The sequence below is a fragment of the Solea senegalensis genome, linkage group LG16 (genome assembly GCF_019176455.1).
Source record: "Solea senegalensis isolate Sse05_10M linkage group LG16, IFAPA_SoseM_1, whole genome shotgun sequence".
NCBI lineage: Eukaryota > Metazoa > Chordata > Actinopteri > Pleuronectiformes > Soleidae > Solea > Solea senegalensis.
In genome coordinates this window covers 15,622,192-15,647,281 of record NC_058036.1, presented here as the reverse complement: position 1 = coordinate 15,647,281, position 25,090 = coordinate 15,622,192, and the positions used below count along the sequence as shown (strand labels likewise).

Here is a 25,090-nt window from a genome sequence, read left to right as displayed (position 1 = left end):
GTGACTAAGTAGTTGGAAATAACGTGAGCTTTTGACATGTTGGTATTCTTAAAGAACTGGTCGTTATTTTTCCATCTAGAATTGTTTATTTTATTTTCAAAAAAGTTGTGCGTTGTGCAGTATCTTTTTGTTGTGGAAGAGAGATGTCTTGTTGTTGTTGTTGTTGTTGACCTGGTCTATATTTATTTCTCACTAACATTTATTTATGTTTATTTACTGTTCTTAAATCTTCTTAATAACTTAATGACTTTGTTTTACAACTGAAAAACATTTCTAAAAAATACCGAAATAAGGTACTGGTACCGACTTCCAGATACTGGTACTATATTGGTTCAATTATGAACCCTAGTCCCCACATTTGGGAAACACTGCTGTAAACTATACCTCTGAAACTCATCCTGCAATATTGTAACGGTTGTTGTTGTAACAGTTGTGTTAAGAGCAGGTGTTCTGTCTGTCTGATGTTTAATAATCGACCAGAAATGCCACACACGTTTTTATTCAGCGAGTGAGAACGTTGTGCAAACAGGATGCTTTGTCCGTGACAGCGGTGAAAACAAGCTCTGCAGTGTTGTCATCAAACGGTCTGCAGATTTCCATAACAACAAGTTTCAAGGACCTGCGTCGAATTAGCATGAATTCACTTTCAAATTCCTTTGGCGCGCACACACACACACACACACACACACACATGCAGACACACAGAACAACAACTATTCAGACACTTTCACAGGCCTGCATTCCAAGCAGTAAGCAAACACATACTCCCTGCAGTGAGGGGAAGTCATCTGCTGGTCCCTAACAACAACAAAACACACTCACACACCAAATAACACCACAACCCCCACACACACACACACACTCACACACACACTGAGAGGCAACCCAGTTGGTGCCAGAATATGACACACCGAGAGGAAAAAAAGGGAGAGCGTTAAAGAGGGTCAGGAGGGGAGGAAGAGAGTTACAAAACTAATCCGAGTGAGAAAAAACTAAGCGAGGAGGGAGGAGGAAGAAGAGGAGGTCCCCCCCTATCTGCACCTCATCTCCGCCTCTGCAGTGAAAGAGAAAAACAGTGTGTTTGTTTACAGAAAAACAAGGGCAAAGTCCCTGCATGAGTACTCGTGGACCCGACCTATGAACCCCCAACAAATAGTAAAAACTGGACAGGACCCACACACACACACACACACACAGATGTGCACCCACACATTGACATCAGCATAAACCACCAAGGACACAAACAGATTGCACTATTTTCCACCAACGCAGTGCACTTTCTACATCCATCCATCCGTCCGTCCCCCTCTTCCTACCCTCAGCCCCCAAAAATCTACCCACTCTGTGCCCATCTTTCCCATCAGGGCTTGTTTACGTACGAATGACAGTGTTTCCTGCTCACACTTGGCCCAGTCTCTACTCACACACACACCCACAGTGAGCCAATGACCCGACTTCCACTGGCACTGGGAACACAATCCCACCACAAGCAGCCTCGACCACACTGGCGGAGGCAGTCCATTTGATTTAAGCGCTCATTTATTTACTGACCTTTGACCCCCAGCAACACCACTAAACATGCCAAACTTGACCTTTCACCAATTCATTATGTCGAGTCTTGACAGAAAAACAATACAAACACAATGGAATTTAATAATGATGATTTGCACCGGGAAATCCTTGTGAGGACACACACACACATTCATGTGCAGCAGTCTGAGTGAGGACACTCATAGACAATAGAGCTGAAACAATTACGCGATTATTAATCGATTATTAAATGAATTGTCAACTATTTTGATAAACGATTAATGGGTTTGAGGGTTTTTTCATTGTATGAAAATAACCGCTAGTTGCAGCTCTAATAGACAAAAATTCATGGTTAGTCAATCACAATTAGAGCTGCAGCTAACAATTACATTCAGAATCGGTTAATCTGTGAATCTGTGGAGTATTTTCTCGATTAATCGACTATTCGCTTGGTGCATAAAATGTCAGAGAATGTAGAAAAATATCGATCAATGTTTGTCAAACCTGGAAATGACGATGTTCTCGAATGTCTTTGTTTTTGTCCACAAACTGAAATGATTCAGTTTCAATGATTTCTTTGTTGTCATGTAGCAAAGAAACCAGGAAATGTTCACATTTACGAAGCTCAAACGTTCAGAATTCTTGTTTTAATAATGAAAAAAACCCTCAAACCGATTAAGCGATGGTCAAAATAGTTGACGGTTCATTTAGTATTCTATTATTTGAAGGAAAATTACAATTACACATTTTCCCCAAACTTTTTCAGCAGGTTTGCACACGTCTTTCTATGGCTGTAAGGAGACACACACACACACACACACAGAAACAAATGCTCCCTAAAATTCAGCACATTCCTGCTTGGTGCTGCAGTGGGGGAGGAGGAGGAGGAGGAGGCATCCTTGGATCCTTGGATCTGTGTCTTTTTGTCGACCAAAGCAGCTCAGAACGGTGCCGGATGGATCAAATGCTCAAAACCTTGTTTACTGACGAACACTCGACTCACTCCTGGTAGTTCTGCCGCCAAGAATAGACGTTGTAGTTTCCGTCTACAGGTCCGTTCGGCCATGTGCTTCGGATTTGCTTTGTGCTTTCAATGAAACATTTTATTTTGGCTGTAAATATATAATTTTCCCTGACTGCATTTCAAGAATTTTCCAGAAACAAGCATTGGTGTGCTTAAAAAAAAAATATATATATATATATATAACACACATGCACAACAGGCAACAATGAACACACACACTAACTTGTTAAATCATGGCAAGAGAAAAAAACCATTCTTTCAACTTGTTGAGTGTGAAAAACAAATGTCAATTACGAGTAAACACGAGAGCACATGATGGCTTAAGACACTCTTTTTTTTAAAAAAGCAAAGAAACCGCGGGGCTAATTAAACGCAGTTGCAAACTCGCGTCTCCCCTCTCATGTTTGTCTCTTCCTTTGCCCAAAACTCTCCCACACAACAGAAACACATGATGACGATGATGAGAAACGTCTGAGACGATCAGACGGGAGGAAAGAAATAACACACACACACACACACAAACAAACTAACCTGTGAGATGTATCCTGGAGGAACGTGGATGGGAGGGATTGACCCATTTGGGGACATCATGGGAACCTCAGCAGGACCTGGAACGTGGGACAGAGGGGAAAGGACGTTTATTTTTTATTAGCCAGGCAGCTCATCTACGTTTGTCAATCAACAGAAAAACATTCAAGACAAAAGCTTGATGTGTTTTATTCCATTTGTGTTTACTCCAGAGATTTTACTTGATCAACAACAGAAAAATCAGATAAAAACAATTAGCACCTACATAAAAAGAGGCACGAGCAGACGACATAATTCAGCCGAATAAAGACACAAATACAACTGTATTAACAGGCACAGCTGCTGTCAATTCATTAACACATTAAATGAGCTAAAATGAATGTTTCGATCCAGTCTTCTGCTTCAGTGAACTTCATCTACAGTATCGCTATGTTATGTAACTTTACAATACATATATACATATATATGTTGTACATACACATATATAATCCCAATTTTAAAAGAAAAATATTCAGAAAGTGAAAAAAGTCAAACTAAAAAAGGCAAGATACCAGACAATTAGATTCAAACCACACCCCAGAATCAGAATATAGAAGATCTAAACATCATTCACACTTGCATATTTGGAGCACAGTGCATGTAGAATGGATGGATTGTAAATGTAATGAAATAAAAAGGAAATTAAATATGGGATTAAAATGTACCATTTGTTTTGGGGCCATTTGTTACTAGTAACCTATTACAGAGACTGTGTGTGTGTATAAGAAGTGCAATGTCAAAGACTAATATGTGTGACACTGTGATCGATTGTTTCTTTTGATGTGTATGTACAAATGTGATGTGTGGAAAAAGAAGAAAGAAATAAGAGTGGCTTCTTCAGATTCCAATGTCAAGAGACTCCTTGGTTAAATGAAGATGAAATTTAAAATAGTCGCATTAGAGATCTTTGTGCTCTTCAAAACCCACTTGCGTAGCTTCAAAGAAAAAAAAAGCACACAAACATAAATCTAAAATGTCAGCCGCTCTTTTCTTCTTGTATGTGGGAGGCAGACTGAAAGGTTGTATGTATTGTGCTATGGATGTGCGACGCATGAGAGCACAGGTCTGTTCTTTCACGACTGAAAGAAAGAAAGAAAGAAAGAAAGAAAGAAAACCTCGGCCTTAAAGGAGGAGCAAGAGAATCTAATAGAATTAGCAGGCTGATAATGATGTTGACTTTTCCACTATCATAACTCCTCCTCCCCCGACCACCACATCTCTCCTTGCCTCTCTTCCTCCTCTGTGTGTGTGTGTGTGTGTGTGTGTGTGTGATGGAGGTCTGCGGCTGCTAAAGTCATTGGGACCCCATTGGGACAGCTGGAGGCAGACTCGGCCTCTGAATAAATCACATACAGAGGCCCTTACTGCCTACAAAAACACATGCAAGCATGAAGAAACACTTCGTTTTTTCTGTCTCTGAAGACACCAGTGCAACGTCTCCTCCTGTAAAGGCTCATTCCACCATTTTACCTCACATTCCTACCTTCTCCTTTACCTCTCTTCTGGTATAGGTGACTTATGTAACTTAACCGACCTTCGTCTTCCCTCCATCCCTCTCTACACCTTTGCGTTCCATCTTTTTTTCAGGAATTCCTCCCACACTAGAAAACTCCCTCTCTCCCATTACTCACATCCTTCACTCCCACCTTTGATTTCAATTACTCGCTTCATCCCTCTGAAACCAGCCTCCCTGAATCAGCCCCCTTTTCCTGACCTCTCACCGGCCACAAACAAACAGGTTCGAGAGAGTACAGTACACACACATTACTGTGCACACACAAACCCAACCGGAGCAAAGTCGAGTGTGTGTGTCTCTGTGTGTGTGTGTGTGAGTGAGTCAGTCACAGGTATGGGGAGAGACAGACGTCTTTCAGACCCGTGTCTGCCCTCCTACCATGGCGACCAGGAAGGATATGAAAGTCCTTATTCACTAGAAGGTCATAGCATGGCATCACACACACACACAGCTCATCTAAACCTCTTTCCATCACTGAATAAGGCACAATTTTTCCTCTTGCTCACACAGTCTCACACACACTCTCTCTCTCTGTATATCAGTAAAGCCTCTCTCAAACACACTCTCTCTAAACAGACATGTGTTTGGACAGTCTGTGCTCTTCACTCGGCAAACAGCAGCATTCCTACACACACACACACACACACAGAGAGAGAGAGAACACTCCCATCCCTGGCCCCCAGGACTGGACCCAACAGGCCCAACTACCCCCAACCCCTCCCCAAAATACAAGACACTCTTTGTCCTATAACCCTTCATACACACACACACACACACACAGCTGTAAGTCATATAGCATTAGGCTGACTGCAATTTAGGAAGGCTAAGGATAACCAAGCAGTAGTCCATGTAGTGTATTTGAGTGTGTGTGTGTGCATGTGCACATTTTAAGTAAATGTGCTCCTTGATCCACACTGTAGTAACATCACTCCCCCGGTCTTTGCCCTTTAAGCACCACAAATAGAGTTACAACTTCCTCTGCCTAATCCAGCTGGAATCCCAGGCAACAGGGGCTCGCGGCGTGCGCTCATCTCCTCCTCTCCTCCGCCACCACCTCTCCCCGTCTTCCATCCGTCACTTCTTCCGCTTCCGAATGTCGGGGAGGTCACTTATGGGGTCAATGATGAGCTCATATCCTGCATTTGGAATGACTCCTACTTACCTGAGTCACTGAAGAGCATCGTGCCATGTAATCTGCCCCCCCGGGAAGCATCCTGGGGGGGCATCGGGCTAAATAGCTTATTTAACCACACGACCTGATAACCAACTACAGTCACCGATAACTTAACCCCATTAACACCTAAGCCTCAAAATATCCGTCTTTTTTTAACCATAAAAGGACACGAAAATGTCCTTTTCACCATTTTCCCCAGAATATCTTTCAATATCTGGCAGTTATTTACAATTTTCTGCATGGCAAAATACACAAACACCAGATTTTGCGTGTTAAATTTGATATTTGTTTGTCTCAATGTGAAAAAACAGCCTCAACAACAATATAATGTCAAAGGTCAGAGACCGCCTGCTGCGTGTCACTTCTTAGATTCATTGTAAAACACTGTTTTACCATTTCATGCGTCTCATCTCACTGTCTGTCATCTGTTAAAGGGCAACGCGCTAATGTTACAGTACGCTAATCCGCATCTGCGACTGCAAGGGCGACGCAGATGAATCTGGGATCAGATGTGCATCATTTGAGGGGAGGTCAGAAACATGTGTTTAAGAGTCACTGCTACAGCAACCGCACGGACCACAGGAATGATGACAGAACGATGCTGCGTGTGTGTGTGTGTGTGCGTGTGTGCGTGTGAACAAAGACAAGATAAATCACGACGCATGGGGGTGAGAGAGGGAGAGAGAGACACAGGTGTTGAATGGGACCATAAAACGATTGCTTTTTAGTCGGACTAAGGCGATAATTTGGTTCAAACAAGTTAGTCCGACTAAAATCAAGCTAGCTTTAGTCGGACTAACATACCTGGATCGTAGTCTGATTACTCCTGCATTTACACCAGAGGTCTCACCAGAACCCTTGGTTGATTTCATGCGGCCCACCACTTAATATTGTAAGGTAACTAAATTAATTTTGGTTCATAAATGTTTTCTTTTTATATATATATATATATATATATATAAAATCCGTAAAATATATTCACAATTTTAGTAGTTGCAATTTCATTTCCCTGTGACCCCTGATGTATGCGGACTTTGTGTCACGATTAACCCGATTCTGACCATGGGCGGGGCTTAGGAAGCTGCCTGCTGATTGGCCACTGAGTTTTGGAGTGACAGCTCAATGGACCGGAAGTCATAGACTTGGAGCACAAAGAACAAGTGTATTTCCAAACAATAAAATACAATATTTTGCAATGATTAAATCAATATTTTATTTGCTTGGTGAAAAGTGTTGTTTGATAATATTGACGAACATCTAATTCCATAGATACAGCGCCACCTACGGAGGAGGAGTGAGACATACAAAGCCAATAAATCAATTTGTCTCCTCCGCATGTATACTCTTAGTCAGATTACTGCCTTATTTTGTTTACTGTAAACACACTGAATTAACTTAACTTAATTTTGACTACAAACTGCTAATTTAGTGGAAATTCAGTCAGATTTGACCGGGAGGTTTAAAAAAAACTTACACTTAAATTGCAGCCTTACCATTTTGCAAATTGCGTTGCCTTATCAATTTAAAAATATTGAATTGCTCAGCCCCATTCGCTGGCAATGTGATTATAAACGCACACGTTATTTCTCACCTCGGTGAGTTTAAATTTTGCCGTCAACCATTTACACAAGATATACACACACACACGCGTGCATGATAAACATCCTGCCGCACACGCAACCACACAAATGGAGAAGTAGCAGAAAATCTACTATGCCGAGCTTTACTGTGGCGACTGTCCAGCTGTGTGTACATACATTCACACACACACACACACACACACAGAGAGAGAGAGGAGGTGACGCAACATTTCATCAGATGTTTCCCATGATACAGCTGTCAGAGGCAGCTGCAACGAGGCCCCCGAACGCACACACAAACACAGAGAGAGGCCCGGCCTCACACACGCCCAATTACTTCCAACCATAATGATGCCCATCATACACACACACTATATGAACGCACAGTCACAAATCACACTTATTAGTCAACTGTACCGACAATGAGAGCGTGTAATGAAGGTCTTTATGTGGATCAGGTGGCGTTGAGGCTCTTAGACTCGAGCAGGATTCAGGTTCCAGGAAAGAAGTGCAACACTGTCACTTTTCTTCTCCCCCCTGGTTCCAGCCCATGTGGTCGCCACATTGAAAGGAAACACAGAACCCCTTGGGAAAGTGTGTGTGTGTGTGTGTTCTTATATGCGTTACCTTTTTCTGGCATAAACAATGACCTTGTCAGGACTGGTCGTCGTCACAGAGAGAGAGGTTCGAAAACTAAAGGTTTGAATTATGTTTAGGTTAAGGGTAAGGTTAAGGTTAAGGGTCTGGCATCAACTGGTTATGGTAACACAGTTAGAGATAATGCAGTGTCTTCAGAAGAATAGCTGTGTGAGTGTCTGTGTGTGTGTAAGCTGACCTGAATACAAAAGAACTTGACTCATTTTTGGATTTCCCAAAAAAATACAGACAAAAACAAGTTAAAAGTACAACACAAACGCACAATCTAAACCCCACAGAGGCAGCCGTCTAATCTCAGTGACTATGTGTGTGTGTGTGTGCACATCTGTGTGTGTGTGTGTGTGTGTCTGGGTCAGTTGTGACGTGGCATTGCCTGGAAGTTATGTAAGCATCAGCGGGGTAATGTTATCTGTCCTCGGCGCTTGGAGCAAGACACTCCCACGGCAGCTTCCTCTACTGCCAATACACACACACACACAGATACACTACACAAAACCCACACTGTGGAGAACACGGGCTATTGTCAGATCTACCTACAATGTAAAAGCACCACAAATCTCCACTGATCCCTTAGTAAATTGAGCTATTAGAAGCTTTGGAGATGAAGAGGAAAAATAAAGAGTGACAGAATGTGAAGCACGATGGGAAATGTAAGGGAAAAAAGAGAGAGAGAGTGAGAGAGAGGAAATGTGGGAGACGACGTTCAAAGAGCACAGTGTGTCGTACATGTACAAACACACACACACACACACACAGGGAGATTGAACCCGTCGGTCCATCTCCGGTGAGTCAAGTCTGGCGGACATGTTTGCTGTGGGCAGGGTGAGTTTCAGTGATGGTGGAGGAAGTCAGGACTTCCTGAGCTGCCTGACCCGCGGCAACAGAGTGACACACACACACACACACACACACACACACACACAAAGAGATCACATCATCATCATCATCATCACGTCTATACATGTGCATAAAGAAACACTCCCGATCTTCTACAGTCCGTAACTTGAGTGGGCTGCCTTGGAGTGTAAAAAGTTAGTGTGTGTGTGTGTGTGTGTGTGCGCACGCAGGTATGCATAAGCACATTCCTCAGAACGAGCACGGGGGGCCCCCCCCCTACACTTCTATCCTCCAAAGTCAACGTTGCATCAGAGTTTCATATGAGAACAAGGAGAAAGTTGTGCCAGAATGACGACACCGTCATCGACACCGCGGTGACTTCATCAACATGTGATGCCAGTGCATTAAAGCGCTCGAGACACGAGAAAAGAAAGAAGCGGCGAAACTCGTGACATTGCATTTCGTTATCCCACCGGCTCCGACTCGTATTTCATATTAGGAGGACTTCAAATGAAATAATAAGCCTTGTGCAACAACAGCAGAGGAACATTTCCACCCCTGCTTGTGCAAAGCTGCCCCTCAGAGCCAGATCCTGCATGGGCTCTGATGGCAGATGTGTGCACTTGAGTCTCCAGGTGGTTCTGCTGTGTTCTGCTCAGCGATAACAGCAGCTAATGGATCAGATCCAATTATTACTTCCCTCTGCTTCTCCGGCATCTCCGTCCTCTCTTTAAGTTGAACTGCCACAAAAAGCCTGCAGTGCCCATCATATCCTCTCAATAGTTTTACATGTCCGGACATAAAGTCAATAAAAATGCACATTTTATCAGTTGTAAGGGGAATGTTTTCTGACATGTATAGTAATTTGAGTTGTCACAGATGTTTTCAAGTCAAACTTTTTACAAAGTATTAACTATCATAGTCTAATTATGTGTTAAACGTGGTGTTTTTGTTCATGGTTTGTGATTGTGCACCACCCCAAAATTTGAAGCCTCTGAGATTTGCTCACTTTGAGTCAAAAATGTATACTTTTCCGTTTCTCCACTCAACTCATTGAACAAGACGAACATTTCGGGTTTGTTTGTTTTTTCGTGTAATGGAAAACTGGCCAAGACAGCAGCAGTGTTTAACTGTCAGTATCCACAGGGAAGTAAAAAAACATCCATGTTATAATAAATCAAACACTCATCGCCTTATTTTTTATTTATTTATTTTCAATCTTCCCTAACGATGAGTTATGTTCCCATACGCGATACACCCAGTTTGTGGAAAAAACTTCTCATCATTACATTAGTAAACCACCCAATTATCTTTTGATGAATACGCCAATGATCCGTTTCTATTCTTCTAAATCCCTCGGGTACAACATCTCCTGAAAACTCTTAACGTATTTGAAAGGGTTAAACTTGTTGGAATAAGATGTTACCGTCTCCATGTAATCTCGTCCCGATCGCCGTGTAAACGGCCCGTAAGCATACAAGCCCAGATCTGTTTAATGTTCCGCATGTAGCCTGGGTGCCAGCCCACACCTCCACCCAGCCCAGACCTCTCTCGCCGCCGCTGCGCCTCCACCCAGAGGAGGGGCGCCGTCAGCCGACCTACTTCTGCTGCTGCTGGGTTTGCTCCAGAAGGAGAGCAACGTAACGTCTGGAGGGACCCGGAGCCCAGTCGGGCTTTGTTCTCAGGATCTTAACATAACACACACTTGAATGGACAGAGGTGTCCAGAGAAAACAGCCGAGTAACCCCAGATCATCATCACCTGAGCAAGCATGCAGAAACTTTTTTTTTAAAGTTGTCAGGCTGACACTTGTGGGACCGACTGACATTTACGGTCAGAAATCGTGGTCACCTTGGTCATCGTGGCCACACACACACACACACACACACACACACAGGCTCTGCCATTATTATCACATGAGTCTATTCTTGGGGCTCACAGATATAATTGTTGTGGAATTGGTAACCATGCAACACACGACGCATGGAGCATCGGCATACTTCACTTATCATGTTTTCCATTCACGCACACACACACACACACACACGCGTGTGTTGCCATGGGCAAAGGCTTGCCTGACATACATGTGCAAGCATGCACGTGCACAAGCGAACATACACAACCCCAGACGCTGATGACTCACTGTATCCATTCCCTAATCAACTCTACATGGCTACAAGGGAGAGAGTGAGTGAGAAAAGGAGAGGGAGAGGAGCGCAACCAAGTGCAACAGCTGTCGTGTGTGTAAACAAACCCAGAGTCTAATAATCATTTCCTGCTCTCCCTCCCTTGCTCCCTTCATTTTTCTCCTCACTCCCTTGAACCCTAAAGACAAAACAAACTCCCCAACCTTGACCCACAAAAGGAACGGCGATGTTTTCAGTCCTACTCATTTTCTTCTCCCAATTTGTGCACAACTTGCTACATTTGCACCCCCTCTCTCTTTCTTTCTCACTCCCTGTCCTCCCCTTCCCCCCCCCCCATCTATCTCCACATGTTAATGTGGGGCATTCCTGGTGTATGAGTCACAGTCAGTCTGAACAGCACCGAGTCCTGTGTCCGCCACAAGGAGCAAGCAGAGAAAGAGTGGGTGCGAGGAGAGGAGAGGAGAGGAGAGGAGAGGAGGAGAGAAGTCGTGTGAATGTCAGTGGAAGAAAGAAGTCAAGACTGGAAGTCCTAGATTAGCAGGGACTTTCCCCCCACTCCCCAAAATTCCACTGTTTGTGTGTATGCATTTACATGAGTGTGTGTATATGTGTATGTGTGTGTGCACATGCACGGGCATACGAGCATGTTTATGCGTGTGTGTGTGTGTGTGTGTGTGTGTGTGCATGTCTGACGACGGCCGTCGAGAGATCAGACAGGAAGTGAAGATGTGGAGACTGTGCGTGCGCGATAAGAAGAAATATCAATGCCCCCACTAACTTCGCTTTCAGACCAATATCAAACCGACTTCTCAATCTGTGCCGCTGACCATTCCTCAACTTCCTGCTCAGCCGTGACCTGTTCATTAACTAACACACACACACACACACACACACACACACACTGGTGTGTCTCGCCGGTCAGATTAGAGAGAAGGAAAACTTTTATGGACGGACACATTTCCAGAACATGATGATGTAACAGTGACATTGATCCGGTGTGTATAAATTATGATTCACACCTGATGATTTGCATTTTCACACAAAAAAATACATCCAAAGTCGTGATTTTTTGGCGGTCTTTTAACTGAAGAATTTCTGCAGCACTGCAGAATTTCACTTTAATTCACACACATTTTTATTTCTCCTTACTGTCCCACAATCTTATTGTAAAAAGTGTTTTAAAATAAATACATAGAGACAGCAGGCAAAAAAATCCTCAAAAAAGTTAAGTTAAAGTTATTAGAGTGAGATTGAAGGAAAAAAAAAAAATACTACGGTATAGAAAGGGAGGAAGTCAATGAGAGGGAGGTGGAGGAGGAGAATGAGGGTGGAGGGAGGAAGAGGAGCTCCAGCTGTACCCTGAGCTTCAACGGAGCCAAGAATTTCATCCCTGGAAAAGCTCTCTCTCTCTTTCTCTCGCTTTCTTTCTCTGGAAAATTCTGAAAGCGCCCTCCAATACACAGCTGCTGTTCACACACTTATCCACTTTCACACAGCCTTACGTATGAAGACAGACACAGTATTCTCCAGAGTTTTTGCCCACTCTCTCTTTTCATCCCCCCACCCCACCCCCCCTTTCGCTGCACTCAGTGGGCCAGTCCCGACAGCGAGCACAGCCTTCCTCAAGAGTTGGCAGGCCAAACCAAGTCAGGAGCACAGGGGTGGTTGGGGTCATCGCTTGGAGGAAGTGGCCTCGCCCGGAATGCATGGCAGCAGACACGACCAGACATGTAGTGTCTGATTCTCTCACTCTCACTCTATTTCTCTTGCTGCTGCTTCTCCTCCTTTATTTACTTTAACCTATTCCATCATTTTATTTCCACTCCATGCTTCCCCCCTTCCTTCCTTCTCCTGCCTCCTCATGCCCTACTGTGTGAGGGCAATGAGTTTATGAGCGAGCACTGGGCAGGGCATACAACAACAATCAACGCTCTATCTCCCTCTCTCTCTCTCTCTCTCACACACACACACACACACACACTCTTAAGTCATGCTCTCACCTTGTGCCAAATAAAGCAAACCAACCCTCTCTATCCTTTTGTTTCTAACAAAGAACACTTAAGTAGGAAACGCTGGAAATAGAAGAAGCCAGGTATACCACACACACAATCTGTGCCCAGAGGGACCACATTCCATTACACACACACACACACACACACACACACACCACCACCTGGAGTGAGAGCCCGTTCCCATAGTGACCAGTTTCCAAAATCCAGTGGGACACGAGACAAATTTAATATCCCCAAATGCACACACAGTTTTCTCTATTGCACGGCGCGAGCGCCTGTTGCAGCACAAAATACTACAAAAAAGCCATGTACCGTGTGGAGTTCAGTGACTTCCGTGCACTCGGAAACGGGTTTAGGGGAATACGCTGGCCTTGCGACAACACACAGGTGTGTTGAAGCAGGGCAACATCTTCTGGTCCTTTTTCCACTATGGTCCCGGGTCCCACTGTGCTAGTGGAAATGCAACGTAACTGTGCCGTGCCAAGGCGAGCCGGTGGAAGTACGCCATTGGGCATGCAGAACAGGGTTGGGAAACACTGGTCTAATACGAGCAAAATGTATAAACTAGAGCTGAAACAATTAATCGATGAATCAATTATTATTATAATGAACTATTTTGATAATCGGTTTGAAGCTTTTTTTCGTGATTAAAACAAGATTTCTGATTGTTTAAGCTTCTTAAAATTTCTTCATTTATTTGATCCGGATAACAAAGAAATCATTAAATCGTTAAAAAATGGTCTCGTGTCTCGTGTAGATCATTCAAAATTAATCATTTTGGTTTGTGGACAAAACAAGACATTTGAGAACATCATCATTTCCAGGTTTGACGAACGTCGATCAACACTGTTTTAAGGTTTTCTGATATTTCATGGACCAAACGATCAATCGATTAGTCGAGAAAATAATCAACAGATGAATCATATTATGAAAATAATCATTTGCTGCAGCTCTGGTGTAAACGTGAACTGCACAATACAACAAAATCCCAGGACTGCAATGATGCTGTGGGAAAAAGACACACATGTACATCATGATAGAAATGTAGAGTGTGGGGGGTGTAATTACATATTACATATTATCCTCAAGTATGTTGCACAGTTTGTTTCAACACATTCTCACACACTGTAAATTATTCCGGCTAACAGAACAGCTGCAGTACAGACTTTAACCAACTCCCCCCCCCCATTGCACTTGAAAGTTCATTTCATTACACAACATGCCTCATGTCACAGTGTTGCACACACAGATGACACACCTCGACATCATCTGACACAGCACAGAACTCACGAATGAAACCAATCTGAGTTACAGTATCTGTGCCTCCTCCCCCAGCTTGTTTAGTGCCATCTGGCCCGCGTGTAAACACGGGCCGCAAAAAAACATTCCACCATATTTTCTCTGAAGCAGCTATTTCCATTTACATCAAAGGGCTCACAGCGTATATGGAAGCGCGCGCGCTCCTCGTCTCAGTCTCAGTGTGTTTTTTACAGCGCGACGCAGTGAAACCAGCGAGAGGAATATTAGCGGCGTCCGTCCGGCGAACACAGGGTGAGATGAAACCGAGAAAAGTGACGGATAAACAAACAAGAGGAGGAATATTTAAAAGTGGAAGAAGAAAAAAAACACACACCCCCTGACGGTCTTCCCTGCTACCGTGACTCGGTGTCTGCATCCTAAGTTAGAAAGAGCAGGTAGTGGAGATGCAAGCAAAGGTGGAATAAATGAGAGAATAAGAAGAAATGGGGACATGCATGGAGAGAGAGTCAATGGTAGAGTCTTATCACAGCCATTGTTTGCCCAACACAGTGCGACCAACTGTTGCTTGCAGCCACAAATGAGCCGCAGCATGCATTGTAATCAATGAAAGCATATAACTTAAGGATTACTGGCATTTTTGTTCCAATTAGATTCATGTAAATTGGAAAATACTCAGTAGCAGAGCATTCTTTGTTTTAAACTGTGGTTCCTTAAGATGTGAGGAAGGGCATCTGGTGTAAGTTCAATAAAACCCAAGATTCTATATAACAAAGTCTATATTAATAATGAGGAACAAATGGATGTAAAGAACATTGCTGGATGGAAATCGGGAAATTGTCTGGGGGGTAAATGCAGCACAAGCCAAGAATGAGCCTCTAATCGTTTGTTTTCCCAGAGCTTTTTGATTTGGGCCAACAGTTCTACTATTCCCACACGCATGCCCCCAAATTTTGATAGTTAAATCTTTCGTAGCGTCTCAAAGAGGAGCCGCACGTTTGCTAATGTGTTTACCTTAACACCACTTGTGCAAAACCAAAGATGCCGCTTTATTTGACATGCAAACACAGCTCCAGATTAAACATCTCTATTCAAAATATGCTTATTTTAACCATAAAACAGGCCAGAAAAAGTCCTGTGAGTAAAGTGCTTTGACCCATTTCTCCACAATAACAGTTAATTACAATTCAGTGCATGTTAAAATAGTATATTAACATTTTGAGGAAAAAACACCGGAGTTGTACATCAACACCAGATTGTACGTGTTAAATTTGAAATTTGAGCAGTATAACACACATTTATGTCCAAACACGGGCCAAAAAATGGAAACTATGTACAGGCGTTTTCCCAACTCTCGCTGATTCACCGGCTTCCTGCGACAGCGCGAGTGAAATTCCCGTAATAACTTCTCATCTTTCAGAAACCCTTTTTTTTTCCGCGATGCGTTCGGTGTTAAAGGATTTAAGGAGTCGATGGCAGACGTTTATCAACCATCTCATCTGCTAACAGTAAGAAGAAAAGCAAAGCCTCGTGACGTCACTTCCTCCGTGGCCGGGCACAGCTTCCTGCTGTTCACCGCCTGGCCTCATCATCCCTCATAAAAAGTCCAACAAAGAGCAAGCAACTCAGTAAATCAACACAGCCTTGTTAAACACAAATACACACACACACACTCATATTAACACACTGACATTCCAGAGCAGGGTGCTCTAACACACCCTCTAGAGTCTTGTCCTTTGATGTGAGTGTGGGAAAGCTCAGGGAATGGTCTTCATGGGGATGGAGAAAGGGAGTCGGGGGCTTCAAAGGGGAGGGGCGGGGAGGCAGCCAGGGGAGGGTGCACACTAAAGCGCACGATGAGAAGTGGGAGGGCGAGTTGAACCTGATCCTCGAGCACCGAGAGGTCAGTCTGTTAAAGGAGGTAACAAACACATGTACACACACACGTGGATCGTCCATCAAGACGGACTCATCCACTGCTCAAAAAACGGCATAAACACACACACACACACACACACACACACACACAACTAGAGGTCAACCGCAATGTGTTTTTTTTGTAGTTATTATATTTATTCCACTGCACAGTTCCAGCACGACTCGTCCCTGCTCCTGGGTGGAGTCAACTGACGTCATTTTTATACGCGACACACAAACTAGTGACTTGAACGTCAATAAATACGTAAATACATCAGACTCCTCTGTTAAATATTGAGATATTAGACATTTCCTTTGCTAAATGTTGGAGATTACGGAACGTTTTCATGGATTTCTTTTTAACTGATCTACAGTTCACCATTGTTCCCTTTTGGATCTTTTCCACCTATGGTCCCGGCTCGCCTCGCCTCACCTCGGTACAGCCTACAGAACCTACTCGAAGTGGGCGGAGTCATCACTGCACGGCTGCATGACACTGCCATGACTTTGTTTTACATGCAACACACAAACGAGTGACTAGTGACTTATAAAGCAGTTGTTTTCAGTGTAACTGAAACACTAGAATCAGTTGATTCAAACTTTTTTTTCAGTACTTCTTCAGTGGCTGGCAGTCTGGTCTAAAAGGGTTAGTACCTAGTACCAGGTACGATGCTAGTGGAAACGCAACTTAACCGTGCCGTGCCGGATGCAACGTTAAAAAAAAAACGAGTAGAAATGAGTAGAGTAGAGTCGAGTCGCGCTGGAACTGTGTTGTGGAAAAGCACCATTCATTTTCTTTTTCTAATACATTGATGAACGCCAACTAGCTGTAAAACCTCAACAACCAAAATGTGACAGAGCAAATAAGGTGGAGATCACTGAAATAACTGATCTGCTCTGTTTCACACGAGCGCACATTTTAATCCCGCTACGCAAATACGTCCACGTCGACTTTGAGTTGCACTAAAAAGAACACAACTGTCGAGCCAGAGGAATTTAGCAGCGGTGTGGCTAATGAGCGGCACTTCACAGCCGTCCAACAAACACAATGCGCTCTCTTCTCTGCTCCGGGTTTTCGCTTCGCGGGCCGAGGCGGACAAGAAATGAGAAGGTAAGGAAAGAAGAGGGAGATGGGAGGAAAAGATGGGAGTAAGAGGAGCGAGTGTAAGAGACGGGGAGGCTGAAAGTTCCTATGAAAGAATCTCTTATGGCTCCAAGCTATCGACGTCTCCAGGCTGGTTCGGACTTGGCAGAGCATCTGTGTGTGTGTGTGTGCACATCTGCATGCATGCACCACAGTGCAGCAGCTAAACAGAGGTTACTTTATATAAAAGCTGGTTCCTGGTTGTGCCCTGAGGTCTCTGTAATCTCGCTGCCTGGTCCCCATACACAAGCGCACCATGCAAACACACACACACACGTCCAGAAGCAGGCGCAAACACAGAGCCCTGAGGTCTCAGTAATCACACCGAGTCTCTGTCTAAAGAGCAACTCAAAAAAACACACTGCCACACTCCACCTTTCATTAAACCCGGTGACCTCCTCCGAAGAGAGACAGAGGGAGAAGGAGCAACTGTGTGTGTGTTTATGTCTGTGTGTGTGTGTGTGTGTGTGGCCCTCCACATTAATAATATGTGCATTCAAACATGACCTCAAGCCACCCGCCCAATTAACTGTCATCAACTGGCGTAAAAGACACCGAAAAAACACACAGGGATACACAGTGTGTCTTCAAAGCCAAACCCACTTGCATGCACCCACACTAATACACAGACGACCGCCAGACGCCGGCTGCATTAATTCCACGTCTCACTGCAAATTCGGTGTCCGCTATCACATTCATCTCAGCCACGCACATAATCCACACATATGTACGTCTCTAATCCATCTCTCCGTTTGCCACAGTGCCATATCTGTGCGTTTCTCTGACATCTGTATCTCCACATCGCCTCCATCACATCCATCACATCCATCCTATCTTTGTAACTTGTCTGTCTGGCATTATCTCAGCCAGTAGGTGTGCCTGGGGCGATCCCTCTGATTTCAGGGAAAAATTGAATTACATGGCGAGTGGAGAGGAGGCGGGCTGTAATTAGCTACGACATTAGACTATGGGGTGGTGGTGGTGGAGTTTTCTTTTCCGAAAGGGGGGGAGAGCGAGCGTGTGAGCCAAATCTGCACTCTCCCCTGCTCTCTCCCTCAAAGAAAACCTTCACTCAGAGGGCAAAGAAAGAGTGAGCGAGGAAGGGTGATACAGACAGAAGGGGAGAGCGAGATTGAGAAGAAAACAAAGGTGCCCTTTCAAAGTTTCTGACTAACAGCTTATGCCGCTGACATCATCAAAGTGAGACGTGATTCCGCAAAAGACTTGGGGAATTCCGGTGTCGCTGCAGCTCCGTTTGGTCTTTGCAGAGTCTTTCAGTGGCTTACATTTCCAAACTTTTCATGTGCCGATATCAGATGCAGACAGAAAGCGAGACTTTAAGTGCTTTCAACTGGCATTTCTTCTAAAAGACTACAGCTCAGGACTATCATAAAGTTTTACAGAAATGTATTGATGCTATTTTTATCCAATTTCTTAAAGAGGAGGGATTCAAATGTGCATCATCTTTTCCACTCAGTACTGATAATAAGACTTTACAGCCTTATTCTCCACGGAGGCACATGAACGCACCATTGTGCATTGTGGAATTAGGTAATACACAATTTAACACAATAAAATAGTGGCATGATATCCCAGCGTGGTTTCTCTCAAGTCTCCATAATTAGTCGTATAGAAGTCATATAAAATGTTTAAAAGTTAAATTACTGGAACTTAGCAGCTACCTGGAGGAAAAAAAGGAGTCATTTCTGAGGAAAAACAGTACATTTTGAGTCAAGTATATAAAAGAAACGAGTTAAATTGATGAGGCAACATGTTAGTAGGAGAACGTAATGATTTAAAAGTGGACTGACCCTGGATGCACTGCAGTGAACCATCCTCTGCTCGGATTGTAAACGTCTCCCCGGGGTTCACCTGCACCAGGATCACCTGGACCAACAAACACACAAAGAGACAGACCACAGCGTTATTCCGTTTAGCCCATCTTCAACGATTACAAACAGGAAAGGACACAGTGCTGCATTTACAATAGGCTTAACACGACACACAGTAACCATCAGATCCTAAGTAGGGTGGATGAAGGAGGTGTTTTCTCTGCTGCTCACACACCCTCATTTAGAAGTTCTCCTGAAGCCACACGGAGTGGCAGAGAACGCCACCAGAACCGCTGCGCACAGACGCCGTACGGCGAGAGGCACGGTTCACGTCTCATAGTGAAACAAACGTGGCCAGGCGAGGCACACAGAAAACGAAACCAAAACAAACACTGTTTTGATCCCTGCTGAACGCGGCCGCAGCACCTTACCGTCATATTGTCCGCATACAGATTGTTGAGAGTGTACACGTGGCTGTAGACATGAAACAGGTGACCCTCCATTGCACACACACACGCACACATGTATCCATGCACACACACATGCACGCACAAGTAGCCGAGTCTACGCTCTACAGGTGCGTCGCTGTAAAATCCTCATACTACTGCGTGTCTCCTGGAGTGTCTGTCTGCTCTCCCATCTCAGCCCTAACCTGCTCGTCTCCCTCAGACACACACACACACACACACACACACACTTCCTGCTCTGTCTACTGCAGCGGCTGCTGTTGCTATGGGAACCCCAGGCATGGTAGGACTGTGTTGTGACAGTGTGCACATCTGTGTGTTACGGTTGCATCGCTATACAAACAGTCATGTGTTTTGGATTTATTTGGATTAGATATTTGGTCGTCCAGCCTGCTGTTGGTCTGCCGCACGCACACAATGTTTAACATAAAGTTCAATCAGAAACGAACCGACAACAACAAGTTCAATTGAAGTAACAGAAAACATTAGACCTAAATCTACTTTTTCTAATTGAGGGTGGTTTGTTTTTTATTTCCATGCAGCAGCTCAGAGCAGTTATTGTCCATAATGTTCATGTAATCTAACTGTGCTCATTTGCATTTAATGGGCAGTGTGTAAACAAACACGGGGGCCGTATTTTTTTGGTACTTCCCGACGTGTGAGGACGCCCATCGTCGTCAATCGTGCAAATTAATTAATAATATATTGTAATAAATAAACATGCAAAATGTGGTATACAGTATATTTGTGATTGTGGTTAAAAGATAATATGTGACCTCCAACTGGCTACATTGTTTCACGTTGTGTAGCCAGCGCAAGATTGCATATTATAAATGCAACAGAATATTGTTGTTTTTTATTACTGTTTATATATAGTTTGATTGCTACCATTAAGAAGCCAGTGTAAGGTTACATGTGACGTAATTGGATGAATTGTTGCACTTTATATTTTTCTTAAAGGTCTACTGAACTGAATATTCTACCCGTAAATATGTTTGTGTAAGATTACAACTGCTTTAAAATGAAAATCCTTCCGTTTCCGTTTCCTTAGAATAAGTTTTCTATAACTTCTTTAGGCAAAGGCCTTGCTTTATAGTAGCTGCCATGTTTCAACAGCAGCCCTAAAACAGACAAACAAGCCAGATTGTGCGGGGTTTCTTTTGTTTCTTTTCGTTTTCCTTTTTTTTTTGTGCTTTGAAGCAGACGCTTACAATGCAAACAAAGAGGAACAGTTTTGCCCACATAAACTCGATGAATAAACCAAGGAGGAGGAGGAAACGGCAGACAAAGAGTGGGCAAAGTTGATGAGTGGCGAGAGTTATGAAAAAAAGTTTTTTTTACATCCCATCTGGTATGTGAACGGCACCGGAGTTCCCTGGCATACTTGGGAAGGGGAAGAGTGAGCTTAGGGATACTCTATTTGTTCCACTATTGCAGTTTAAACGCTGGACTTTTAAAAACAAACGTGATGGGGGAGCAGCGTCGGCTACAGCAGAGACGACAGTGCTGGGACAGAACGTGGCGCCCTAACAATCTCACTCATGTATCTGCAGAACACAGACAAAACACACACGTAAACAGGTGTAGGCAGGTAGGAACAGACAGACAGGGAGCAGGCGAGCGAGCAGACACAAACACAAACACAAACACACAAACAAGTATGTATTCAGACGACAGTGCCCACACACACACACACACGCACGCACGCACTCACATTCAGAGTCAAATCTATATAATCATCGGTCTCCATCTCTGCCTCTACACTGGGAACCAAGTTTAAACTGCAGGGTGTTACAATAAAAAGAGCTCCCTAACTACTGCGTGTTACAGCCAAAACCCTCCCTTAACTGTTATGTGTCACGGCCAAAACACTCCCACCAACCATGCTGAGAGGGAAAAGGCCAAGAAAGTATATATATTTATAATTATCATCATCATCAGCAACCTCAGCATCCGCATGCCTCATAAAAACATTATCTGTGACAACGGGATTAAATCGGAGTCATTTAAATGTGGAGTGGTTTGCAGAAGTCAGGTGTGGAATGTGATATGATCCGTGAGGTGCAGAAATGAATTCATGGCTTGGGAATACATGGACAAAGTAGTCTTTTTCTTTTTTCTTTTTTTTTTTAAACGTGCCCGTGTGCATCTGTGTTTAGTCTCGTTCCTGTTAAATGACAACTGCTTCACAGCTTGGCAGCTGTTCATTACCTGTAGCAGCCACCCATGACGCATGTGATGAACAGACAAAGGCCGTGCATGCTTGCTGGACTCGTATTCCTGTGTGCATCTGGATGGTGCGCGTGCGTGTGCGTGTGTCAACGCAGGAATGCTGAAAGATGACTTGTGTGTTCATTGTGCAGCTATAAGTGAATGCAAACATCAGACGTGTGTGTGCGTGTGTGCGTTTGTGTGTGAGATACCTGCTGTGCTGCATCACCATTAACCATGTGTTGCATTAGGGGGACCTCCCCGTTCAGGAGGGGGGGCGGAGCCAAATCCAGTGGAATCTGGTCTGTCATCATCATTGTGACGTACATTCATGGAGAAATTCACTGAACTGCCCTACCTGGGGAAGTACACAGACAGAGAGAGAGAGAGAGAGAGAGAGAGAATGAGAATGAGAAACAGGGCACATAAGTGTTGTTCATTTAGAAATACACATACAGTATATACATATACACAAATGCCCTGACAGGAAGTAAAGACAAGTAAAAAATAAAACCAGTTTAAAGCAGAACATCCAAGAAACAACAATTTAAAAAGGGAAATCTGTTGATTTTTGCTTCCATTCAGAGGTGAAAGTATAAACTATAGCCTTGTGTGAAGAAGCTAGAATGGGAAGACTCCGTAATTAAAACACTTTAACATTCGTATCACAACGCTACAAAACATACTTTACGCCCTGGATCAGAGTAAAGTACGGCAAAGTAAAGTACATTTATATTGCTACTGTGAATATGAAGCTGGAGGCAGCAGCTAGTTAGTTTAGCTTAGCGGCTAGCAGCTAGCGTGACTGCATGTGAAGAGAACATGTTAAAAACTCATTTTGTAGAAAAAGTTCAATGTAAAAAATGAATATTCTTCGCTTACAATACAGTAAGCTTACTGACTTATGCCAGTTAAAGTTCATTTTGAATAAAAACAAACATGGCACTGTGACCTTCTGTTTAATCTGACTGTAAACCTGAGATTTCCCAAAATGTCAAACTATCAGTTAATGCCAACCAGTTTGATGCGCTACTTTCAGTTTATGCAAATGTTTTTTGCATTAGGAAGGATTTAATTTATATTAAAAAAAGTTGACTGAACTACAGTAGTGTGCAAAAGTATTAGTCTGACTATACAATATCAACTTTATTAGAACATATCCAGAAAATTTGGGCAACATTTAAGCAGTTTTTCAAAAAATAAAGTGAAAACAAAAAACGTTTTTATGTTTTAGTTACCAGCATGACCCAGGCTCTCATAAAATTGGAGTGGAGCCCAAATGAACTTTAATTAACTGTGACTGTCCTTCTATTTCATGTTGAAATATTAAAATGACAAAGTGATAAAATGACAGTAGTAGAGTAAGACTAAACTTTCAGTCACATCGTTTCAATGACCACAGAATTAAACACAGCTGGTGGTGCCCTGAGACTTTTGCATAGTGTTATATCTCTTGACTGTCAGAGATGGAAAGCAGCGATATCCAAACCAGGTGTTCGCTCAGTGACCACGATCAAGGAAGGAAAACAAAACAAATCATGTCACCCGAATGGAAACATAATTCAGTGGTCAGTGTTCTACCAGGAAGGGCTAATAAAATGTAAACAAAGGGACCTCATTTACCTAAAACACAAGCATATTATCAAGATAAGAGAAGTGGAAAGATATACAGTAGATGGTTGGATCAGGATACACAGTTGAAAGAGGATTAAGATTAAAAAAAGGAGATTAAAGAAAATAGGCACATAAGGAGAGACAGAGGAGCTTCATATCAAGTTATATCATGTCAATATGAATGAAAAAGAAGATGAAAGGAGGCAAAGAAACACAGACATTAGTGACTCATTCAAAGCTCTTCATCATTAACAACAATATTCTTGTAAACTGCAGGAGGGATTACAGTGAATATCCTCTTAGGAGGATTAATAAAAAAAAGAACTATTGGATGAATACGGTCTTAGTATGATGGGTGAATGGGGATAACTGCACCTGCCGTTAGCTTTTTCAACAGAGCACAGAGCAGATTAGGATTCCATAAACATGCAAAACACTCAGAACGAGAAGTCTTTCGAGGTCAAGTGTGTGGAGAAGAACCGTGAGCTAAATCTGGGGATGGTTTCTTTGCCTGCGTATAATAAAAGCGGCAAACCCAAAAGAACAACTATAAAGAAAATTAAATAAAAACAACAACAACAACAACCACCACGGCCATTTCTCCTCGTCTTTCATCCACATCTGCAGAAGAGAAGAAAAAAACCCCACGAGGTCTTCAGATATCAATACGTGTACTGTACGCACACGTGCAAATACACGACAATTCAAGCGCCCGAGGCGGATTACTGTATGACGTAGGTGTTTTTAATTCACTGCTGCTGAGTGAAATCGCTGCTAAGTCACTACCAGGCTATAAGCTGCCATATGGACTCGCATGACCACACACAGCATGTCTGAGCATCGAGAGTATGGGCTTTTTTATTAAAGTATTAAGTATGAGAAATATGTCAGATATCCACCTCTCGCACACACACTGACCCTCTAAAAACAGCTGTGTGTCATTGTGTGCCTTCTCTTTCAGCTGCTTGTCTTCAAGCCCTGATGAGGTCTTTGAAAAGGTTAGTGGATCACACAGCTGTGGCTCATACTGTTCTAACATAAACACACACATGCACACACACACACACAGACCAGCAGTGTCTTTGGTGCCTTTCTGACTCTATCTCCTCCTTTAAGTCTTGATTTTTTTTTTGTTTCTCCTCTTGTTAGTCTAAAACCCTCTCTTTTCTCCATTTAAGCCGCATTTCCAGCTCAGCCTAGCCATCCTGCCTTGAACACACACACACACACACACACACACACAGAGAGTTGTGTTCAGGACACATCACAGACACCACTCTCAGCTCTGCCAGGAAACAGCGAAGGGAGAGACACAGAAGAAAGTAGGGAAAAGAGAAGACTTGCGAGGGGGAAAAAGCAACTTGGTGAGGAATCAGAAAATAAAGAAAATAGGATAACCCAATCTTTACTTATGATATAAAATATGAATTCAATATTTGTACTCACATCAGTAACAAAGCTGATATCTAGCCATGCAGGTAAAGGCACATCTTAAACCCTAGATTTCTGCCTCCACCTTAACACAGGGATCCAGGTAAAGTGATGCTCAAGAGCATTTAACACTTCCTGAAGTATCCCTGGATCATTCACAAACATCACTGTTC

The 25,090-nt window shown here is 43.3% G+C and overlaps 1 protein-coding gene across 4 annotated transcripts in view; it reads right to left on the bottom strand.

The window, feature by feature from the left end:
- fndc3ba (fibronectin type III domain containing 3Ba) overlaps positions 1-25,090 on the bottom strand; it is an 84,774-nt gene that overhangs the window by 41,382 nt on the left and 18,302 nt on the right. For 2 of the 4 annotated variants that reach the window (XM_044047598.1, XM_044047599.1), the window contains exons 2-4: positions 22,085-22,230; positions 19,174-19,258; positions 3,086-3,162 (exon numbers count right to left, since the gene is read on the bottom strand). In XM_044047598.1, coding sequence (XP_043903533.1) covers positions 3,086-3,162; positions 19,174-19,258; positions 22,085-22,201 — 279 coding nt within the window. In that variant the 5' untranslated portion in view covers positions 22,202-22,230. The remainder of the gene's footprint in view (positions 1-3,085; positions 3,163-19,173; positions 19,259-22,084; positions 22,231-25,090) is intronic. The other 2 variants (XM_044047600.1, XM_044047601.1) reach the window with 2 other exon arrangements.